Source organism: Genypterus blacodes, unplaced genomic scaffold (assembly GCF_046128005.1).
Source record: "Genypterus blacodes isolate CSIRO-AG114 ecotype Tasmania unplaced genomic scaffold, CSIRO-AGI_Gbla_v1 ptg000119l_1, whole genome shotgun sequence".
Classification (NCBI taxonomy): domain Eukaryota; kingdom Metazoa; phylum Chordata; class Actinopteri; order Ophidiiformes; family Ophidiidae; genus Genypterus; species Genypterus blacodes.
In genome coordinates, this window is record NW_027466922.1 from 380522 (window position 1) to 390000 (window position 9479).

The 9479-nt window shown below is 42.9% G+C and overlaps 1 protein-coding gene across 1 annotated transcript; it reads right to left on the reverse strand.

Moving 5' to 3' along the window:
• Positions 1 to 3342: 3342 nt before the first annotated feature.
• On the reverse strand, positions 3343 to 7841 carry LOC143009973 (WD repeat-containing protein 5). Its single transcript, XM_076162072.1, has 14 exons — positions 7660 to 7841; positions 6822 to 6919; positions 6617 to 6725; positions 6465 to 6538; positions 6179 to 6268; positions 6000 to 6089; positions 5699 to 5782; positions 5548 to 5603; positions 5360 to 5406; positions 5060 to 5135; positions 4874 to 4907; positions 4697 to 4771; positions 4508 to 4595; positions 3343 to 4312 (listed from the first exon to the last, which is right to left on the reverse strand). The coding sequence occupies exons 2-14, from the start codon at positions 6897 to 6899 to the stop codon at positions 4212 to 4214; spliced, it is 1002 nt and encodes a 333-aa protein (XP_076018187.1). The 5' UTR covers positions 6900 to 6919; positions 7660 to 7841; the 3' UTR covers positions 3343 to 4211.
• Positions 7842 to 9479: the final 1638 nt, after the last annotated feature.

The following is a 9479-nucleotide window of genomic DNA, read 5'->3' on the forward strand; positions in this document are numbered from 1 at the left end:
TTTGGCAGACGCTTTTATCCAAAGCGACTCACATTACATTATATTACCACCCTTCGCAGAGGGGGGAGCAATTGAGGGTTTGGTGCCTTGCTCAGGGGCACCTCGGCAGGGACTTGAACCAGCAACCCTCCGGTTCTTAAGCGGAAGCTCTACCCACTCGACTACTGCCTCCTTCACTCCACAACGCAGCGTTCAACAGATGGCGTCGCTGAGCTGGTTGATGGTGGCGTCCTCGCTCCTCCTGATAGCAGGAAACTGTGTGGGAGCTGTGGACCAGAACCGGCTGGCTGAGGTCGTAAAGGTCGTCTTGGAACAGTGAGTCCAAATCTGTCCCTAACCCCGAGTCCAATCCTTCACCAAAACCTGTGAACATACCAATCAATCCACATAGACCACACCCACTTTATGGAATGTGTCACCATGTAGAACCTCTGGTGTATCGGTGAAGCTGTGAAGTTTCTAATTAACGTGGCTGAACTCTGCAGACTTTGTACAGGGAAAATACTAAAATACTACAGTAAAATGGAATGGTCTGCATGTAAAACTAAACTCTGTGTGTGTGTGTGTGTGTGTGTGTGTCTGTGTGTGTGTGTGTGTGTGTGTCTGTGTCTGTGTTTCTTTGACAGGTATGATGTAGGGGAAGGCATACAGTTCAGTCTGGCTGCAAACATCCCACTGTCGCAGTTTACTGACCAGAACTTTGACCCCTCCAACCTGATTAACTTGATAAAGCCCGACACCAATGCTATAGAGGATATTAGGAACCGAGAAGTGTACATAGGCACAAGGGTTGTTGTTTCCTTACCTAAGGGTAGAAGACATGCAGAGCTCAATGTTCTTAGGGCCATACCTACTAACTGGGTCCCCAGCGGAAACTTCCTACTCATCTACTCCTTCAACACCCCATGTGGTACTAAGTGTACAAATCCAGAATTCGATAACAACATCCTAGTCTTGAATAAAGAGTATGTTCTACGTTGGGAAGATAATCATGCCTTTGTGTTTACAAAGGTATTTGACAAGCCAAGATGGGATGATATTATTATAGACAAGGACGTTTTGAGAGCAGCTTTAACCAATCTTGCAGATGCTAATCTCGGTATGAAAAACATATTCCATTGTTACACACCAGGAAATGAGTTTCTGTGCAGCACCTGCTCCTCAGGTGGAAGGATTGCAGATCACTGTATTGATAATAATGTAGCACCGCAACAGGGAGGAAGCCCAGGTCAAAGTTCAAGCAGAAGAAGAAGAAGTGGGAATGGTGGGACGAATGAGCACATGTCTAGAAGCAGGCAGCGCAATGAAGGGTCGAGGGAGCCCAGAGATCATGCTCCAGATCGCGGGAATTTCACACATACGTAGGGCCAAAGGAGCGCAGAGATCCGAGTCCAGAGCGCAAACCGATTTAAAATGATCTTAAATCTGCAACGATCATCTGAAATCATGCATGCATGGAGGGAAATCAAAGATTTCTTCCTCTTTATCACTTTACCTTCATTCACCTTCACTGTTAGGATTTGTTTCTTTCACAGAGCGACGCTTTTGAGTTTATAACAATCTGGACATTTCAGACAAATGTGTGTTTTGTGCGTTAACACAGCTGTAAGTTTGACCTCAGAGGGTTCAGAAGTTTAGAAGAAGAAAACTTCTGGTCTGTTTGTGATTTTATACATTTCAGACTAAGAAAAAGGAAACACATGGAAGCTGACTTAATCACCAAAATAAGAGCACTTGTGTATCTGCCTACATGTAAAGAAAGATGAAGAGTACAAATTGAAGATGTTGATGTACAGTGAGATGTTACAGGGAGTTTAAGCTAGAATGTGAGCTCGTCTCTGTATCACTTCCTAATATTTGTTTCTGACCAATGAAAACATTTAACTCTTTCTTGTTCTGTCCTATCACAATAAAGCTTGGCTCAGCATTCAAACCCGCTGTCTTTTATATAACAGAAAGGACTGAATGAAACTTTAATAATCTTCATACTCAAGGCTATTAACAGTTAAATATTATCATTTAAATCTTGATGATTACCTCATAAAAAAGTGTTTACTGTTACGGTCACATAAACCGTTGTGCTGATGCAGATTTTCTTCTGAGTCAGAGGTGAAACAGTGACCAGGTGATCATGTGTCAATTGATAGTTTATCAGTAGTCTTGGAGTTTTTTACATTTCTATCTATTCGTCATTTTTGGTGAGTTAGTTTTCTACATTTAAAAGATAAAAGGACTGAGCAGAGGATGAACAATTTTTATTACACATCACACACACACACACACAGGCTTCATCACCAATACAAAAACAAACACTGGGTGTGATTATTGGGCTACAAATAAACTTGGCATATTTATGAGCATTTGAGATAAGAGATAAACAGGAAATAAAGAAGCTGTGGTTTGATTCTTCATGTTCTCGTCATCGGCACTGCAGCATACCTTCCCCTATTCTCAATGAAAAAAGAGGATCCACAGAAATTTAGAGACAGAAATAGCAGAAGTCATTAGTGAGGAGATAGACAGAGCACAGCACTGTCTCCTTTAGATGAGGTGACTGTTTTAGTAAAAGCCCATAGAGAGCAAGAATTGCACATACAACCTCCAGAGAGCATGAGGATCCATTGTTGAGTTGAGTTTGGAGCAAATTTCACCAATTTGACCAACATTTAAATTTGCCCCAAATTATCCTAGTGCTTGTTATTCAATCTAGATCTCTATTTCTTTCCTTGTCCAACATATGGACTTTTCACAAAAATGACCCATTTGCTCCATGGTAACATTGTAATTTCTCTCAAATTGACCAAAATCTAAATTTGCCCCAAACTTGCAGCAAATCATCCTAGTGCCATCTAGAGGCTGAGACTGAAATTTCCTTCTTTGTCCAAGATACAGGTTTTTTAAGATTTCTCTTGCTTTCCAAAACTTTCACCGCGGGGTCAACTTTTTAAGATTTTTTTCAATATTATCAGATTTGCCCCAAATTCACACCAATTGATCCTCCTGTAGCCTGAGTCTGACATTTTAGCTCTCTAGCTCCTTCTTTGTCTAAGATATGGGCCGTCAAAAATATGGAACATTTGAAAAGGGTCCCCCCACTTGTGTTTTTCAAAGAATTTCCTCTTTACTCACACCAAATTGATCCCAGTGCCATCTAGATGCTGTGTTTGGAATTCTAGACCTCTGGCTCTTTCCTTGTCAAAGATGAAGCCTTTTCACAGAAATGACCCAAACCCACCAATGTTTCCCCGTCCCTTCTGGAGGCTGTGTGTGGAATTCTACCTTTCTTGCGCCAAGATATGAGCCATAAACAAAAATATAGATTAGGTAAAGGTGGACAACACCAAACATACAAAAATGCTTTATTAAGTCATGGGGTACAGCTGTCAAACATATTCCACAAACTTCAGGTTGACTACAGGGAGAACTGATGCCAGCTGAGCTATAAGCAAGCAAAAAGATTGTATAGAAAGAAAAGTGACAAATCTACAAAGCACAACAGATGTCAGAATAGAATATGTACAAAGCCTAGATGTTAGTTTGCCTCAGCCGAGTTGTTTCAGTGGCGCTGATCGCTCACAGGAGGGATAAGGAGCGACTCAATGTTCACTCCGGCAGTATTTACACTGTAGCAGGGCTCATCGGCATGTTTCCTTGCATGTTGCTGACCAGTGCTCAACATGGAATTACATGAGGTTCACGTGACACATGGGTACCAGTGTGATAAATAACAGACTGATCCTCGGGTACTTTGTTTTTTTTTTTTTAAAGCTATATACACACACACACACATACATGGTGAATAAAGAGAGAAGAGGGCAAATGAGCAACACATTTATTCGTAAGAGACCATTAATGTTTGAATGTGAGGTGCAATGAAGCCATGATATCCGGATTAATGACAAAGATTTCTACAAAGTAAAACCAAAAAGTCCTCATGTGCCTCCACAGCTCGCATCCACCCGAGACGATGAGGTTTGGCTCCGCAGCAGAGCGGCGGCAGTCTTCAGGCAGACTGACGTTTTGGGTCCGATGTCTCTGAACGTCTCGGCCTCCTTGCTCGCTCGGTCGTCCTCGCTGCGTGTCAATCTAAAAGCTGCTCTGCGTCTGGCAGGAGTTCTCCGTTAGAAAAAACGTCTCTTCTTACAACAAAATGTAGAAAAAAAGAAAAGAATATAAAACAAAAAGTAAGAGCGGCCCCACATCCCGAGGGCTTAGCAGTCGCTTTTCCATAGTTTGATGGTTTTGTCGTTTTCTAAAGCTGCAGAGGCGATGATGTTCTCTGTGGGGTGGCAGGCTGTAGAAATGACCACGTCTGCGGAGGACAGCAGAGGGAGAGGGTGAAGCTCGACCAGAGAGACCAGAGAGACGGGAGAGACGGGAGAGACGGGAGACGAGAGGAACCAGCCACCAAACAACAGTGAATGTGAAATTCAAATCTATCTAACACTTGAGGATGCTCTTTTTCCAAATTCCTACTGATAGCTTTGTGTTGTAATATTGTGCGTACCTGTGTGTCCCTGGAGTTTCTGCACAATTTCTTTTGTCTGTAGGTTCCAGATGTAAACCATGTTGTCCTCCGAGCCGGAGACGATCCACTGAGAGACAACAAACAGGGACGTACATGAGACTGAGAGGGGAGGAAGAGGAGAGCGGGAGCAAACAGACATTCAAGGAGCACGTGTGCAGCATGCGTTACCTTTCCACCGGTGACGGAGAAATTGGCAAATATGCAGTACTTCTCATTTTTATGGCAGGTGTACGTTTTCAAGCACTGGAACAACAGGAGAAGGGTCGAGTTAGGAGGATCGACTCGGGTCAAATACAAGTAGAAAAAAAAGTAGAAAAGGTCTTTAAATGAAATCCTGCGCTTTACCTTTCCTTTGCTGTAGTCCCACAACTTCAGCGTGCTGGGAAACAAAATTTAAACACAAAATGAGACCAATATCTGGAGCATATCCAGTGTATCTTTGTATTTACTACATGAGAGTGTAGAGGCCGGATCACGCTGCCCTCTGCTGGTGAGATCCTGTATCAATCTGTTCATGCAGGACACACTCACTTATCCAGCGTGGCGGCCAGGATGTATTTGCCATTGGGTGAGAACTTCACAAAAGACACGGGGGGGTTGTCGTCATCTGGGAGAAACGCACAACGGGAAAGAAGTCAACCTCAGCTCAGAGGCTATGGATATTTAAGAAGTTAAGTAAGTGGACTGAGGCACTTGGGAGGGTCTTGGCTTCAACACACACACACACACACACACACGCACACACAGGTTTCTGGCGATGTATCCCGGAAAAATTCATCGCAAGGTCAATGTCATCAGAGGTCACGCAGACACAGGGAGGGCGGAGCTTACCTATGAGCGTTTTTAGACACTGTCCCGATGCCGTGTCCCAGATTCTGCTGTGAACGGATGAGAGACAAAAGTGTAAACATTCGGTGGATCAGAGCCAGAGACGAGATAAGAATCCCGGGGTCAGATCAGATACACAGGGTTAAAGGTTAAAGGGCAGAAGGAAGCGGAGCAAGAGGGTTTTCTCTCACCATAGGCCGTCGTAGCTGCTGGACACGATCAAGGATCCGTCCCTGTTGAAATGAACCTAGAAACAAAAACAAACATCCAGTGTCCAGGTGAGCCGAGGCGGGAAAACTAAACCTTTAAGCTTAAAGATGAAGGAGAAGCTTCCAGACTCACAGCAGAGACGGGATCAGAGTGGGCCGGCAAAGTCTTCAGACATTTCCCCGTCTTAACGTCCCATATCCGCACGCTCTCGTCAAACTACAGGCACAGGAAAAGAACCAGTCACACACTCTGTTCGCTACACACACACACACACACACACACACACACACACACACACACACACACACACACACACACACACACACACACACACACACACACACACACACACACACACACACACACACACACACACACACACACACACACACACACACACACACACACACACAGGCTTTTCCTTTGAACTTACCGATCCCGACACGATGAGGTTGGACTGAGGGTTGAAGTTGCAGCAGAAGACGTAGTTGCTGTGACCTTTGAGGGTTTTCAAGCATTTCCCCTGGGATAAAAAGGAAAAAGCCAGATCAGAAAACGGCGACGGGTCAAAAGGGGGAATCACGTTCACTCTTCCTGCTCTGCTTCCCTTACCGAGCTGACATCCCAGATCTTTAAGGTTTTGTCGTCCGAGGCGGAGACCAACAGGTTGGAGTCGGAGGACCAGGCCACGTCCGAGATGCCCTGTGGGATTGTGGGTAATGGTTACTAATGCGGCGCTCAAAGACAACAAGTATCATATAAAACAATGAACCTTATTATCATTATTGTTATTTTTATTATACTTATTATTAATGTCAGTTTGGTACTTTGTGGTTATAAAAAGGAACCAATGAGGTCATAATCAGGCTCAGCACTCAGTATAAAGATTCAAACTCACCAGTTTATGTCCAGATATGGTTTTCTCAAACTTGCCGTCATAGGCGCCCCAGATCTTGATGAGTTTATCAGCGGCTGTGAACGGCAGAGTTGTGTTATTAAACATTGGAACAGAGGTGAAGTGAGGCACGAAGAGAGAGACGGTGAACTCACACGAGCTGGCCAGCCACTCTCCGCTCGGACTGAACTTGACCGAGGACACGGCTTTGGTGTGACCTGCCAGGGTGAACTTCAGGCTGTAGTTTGGCTTGGCAGGTGCAGACTGTCAACAAAAACACATGGTTACTGATCAATACCATCAATGAAACACCGGGATCAGCCCGAGCCAGGATCAGCCCGGGCCAGGATCAGCACCCACCTTGCTTTGACTTGCAGATGCTGATGGCACAACCGGAGGTTTGGTGTCAGTTTCTGGCTTCTTTTCTTCCGTTGCCATGGCGAGGGATTTGTGCACCACTAAAAAATATCAGAGGAGGAAAAAAAATAGGCTGAAAATCCTGAAGTGTGAAATATTTATCAGACTAAGTTTCCCCGATTAGAGGGATTAATGTGAGGAACATCAGAGTATTAATTATGAATATTTTCAGACATTAATCTACAGTGTATGTTCCATCACGACCTGCAACCTGGGAGGTCAAAGAAATCCCATAATTTTGACAGATATGTTAATATAAACTCTGCATTGTTTAGTAATTTCCCTCGGGATAATAAAATTTCATCCTATATTATCTTAGATCAAAGCGACTAATCGAAAGGAAACAAACGTCATCGATCATCAGAGTCTAGTTAGTCTGTGGAACACTGCAATATAAGGTGGCTTATTGCACCCAAAAGCAAACGGTAGGCACATAAAATCAGTATTTAACACCATTATAGGTAAAATCGTACATATTGCAACATTATCTTGCTTGAAGGCGAGAAATTTGAGCAAATCCAGCAAAGCGCTAAACGATAAATCTGCGCTGTGAAGACGGAAGCGCGATCAACATCAAACTACACGTCGAGCCTGGGTTTATAAAGGAATCAGAGTGAATTCAAACTCAGGTTTCATCACTAACATGACGTAATTCAGCAGCTTTGTGTAGGAATGTGAGTGAAACGACACGACGGCTAAACACACTGACGGCCGGGCCTCCGCTCAGACAATGAGCCGCTCAGAAGAAGCTCTCAGCCCGGCGGGCCGCGCTCATACTCACGGGGGGTTAATGTCGCGTCTTCGTCACTGTGTTCGCTGCTCGTGGAGGTCGCGGGGGCGAAGCGTTTAACTCCAAAATGATCGCGAATGCGCGTAAATCCAGCGCTCACTCGGTGGTGTTTGCTAGCGAGGTAGCTAAGGCGGGGAATGTGCTGCGCTGGGCTTTACTGCGCATGCGCGTCAGACTCTGTGATTACGGCGACCAATGAGGGACAAACCAGGTGTACACAGTTCCGCTTCACGTTTCTAATATATTGGTTTTGTTAAATCGTTTACTGGTTAAGAAGTTGGCTTCCCGGTGTTTTCAGACATTTTTATCCATATTTCAAGGAATTATTAGCATTCATAAATATGAAGGGTGACGAAAATTACACATTGAATGGTCATTGTGTTTTCATTTGTTTGTTTGCGGTTTGTATTGTTTTACTGGGTTCATTTAATAAAATGATTTATTAAATAATTTGTTTGGTATTGTACAAATTATTCCCTTGGTGCAATCAATCAATCAATCAATCTTGAGCTATGGTCATCTTCAACTATGATATCATGTGATGTCATATGGGGTGTCGTGTGATGTTGTGATGTCATGGTGTCATATGGAATGTCATGATGTCATGTGGGATGTGGTGATGTCATGTGATGTCATATGTGATGTCATGTGATGTCATATGAGGTCATGATGTCATAGGGTGATGTGGAGACATGTCATATGAGACATCTTGAGCTATTGGGACCACTTATGTTTTAATGTATGAATGGAACTGTGTGTTGCTTATTTATTGTTATTTATTATTTATTTATAGTTGTTTATTTATAGTTTATTGCTGTTCATTTATCACTGTTCAAAGATTCAGGCACAGCACGAATGCATTTCATTGTATTATCATGTACAATGACAATAAATTCTATTCTATTCTATCAGAGGGTGTAATGACACACAGTAGAACAGCAGGTGGCAGTATCCAACTTTGCCTCCCGCCGGTAGACGTGGTGTTGTTTATCTGCAACACGGAAACTGAGCCATGACATAACGTCATCTGGTGGCCAAGCCTGAGTATTGCACCACTATTGTTATTTGTATTGTAGTACACACAACCTTAGGTATAAATATGTAACTACAGTACAAATAACGAAATTAAACTAGATCACACTCTGGAATGCTTATAGTATTTTTTAAGAATAATTATTAGTGTTGAGTATCTATTTTAATGTTTGAATCAGCAACATCATCTGAAAAAAAGGCCTCATCCACAAAGAAGCACTGAGCACCAAGCAATAGGGAAGGCAACAAGGAAGCACCTAGGAAGGAGGTGAACATGGATGCAGGGAGCACTGCAGAAAAGCACAATTTGATTCTTATCATTTAAAATCATAAATGAAGTTACAAAAAAGGTTAACAGATCTGATCTGATCTAGATATTATTAGGGATAGAATCGTTGGACACTTATTTTCTTTTATTAATGATCCATACATTGTCTTTCACATACAGTACTTACACAGAGTGATAACAGTAATTGATGCTGCACATATCTGCGACCTTCCTGTTCCATTGCCTAAAGGTTACAGGTATTTTTACCAGACACACTAATTAGCATATAAAAGCTTTTTTCTTTTCTGGCGTGGATTCATGTTTAATGAGCGTCACACGGGAATTGAGTGTAACGTGATTGATGTTGTTCCTTTTAAATTCTATTTCATGTGGTACAGAATTAACTTTACACGCTGCTCTTTGTGAATACAAACAACACACAGGTTTACATTGTTTTCAAAGCTTTTCCCTTACATCAAATGTTCCTATGATTTTTATTCATCTAACCTTG

Excerpts from the sequence above, each read along its gene's own strand:
- LOC143009973 (XM_076162072.1), bottom strand. The coding sequence starts at position 6,899 with ATGGCAACGGAAGAAAAGAAGCCAGAAACTGACACCAAACCTCCGGTT. Across the intron at positions 6,726-6,821 it reads CATCTGCAAGTCAAAGCAAG|TCTGCACCTGCCAAGCCAAA; the intron begins GTGGGTGCTGAT and ends TTTTGTTGACAG. Across the intron at positions 4,772-4,873 it reads GGGACTACAGCAAAGGAAAG|TGCTTGAAAACGTACACCTG; the intron begins GTAAAGCGCAGG and ends CTGTTGTTCCAG.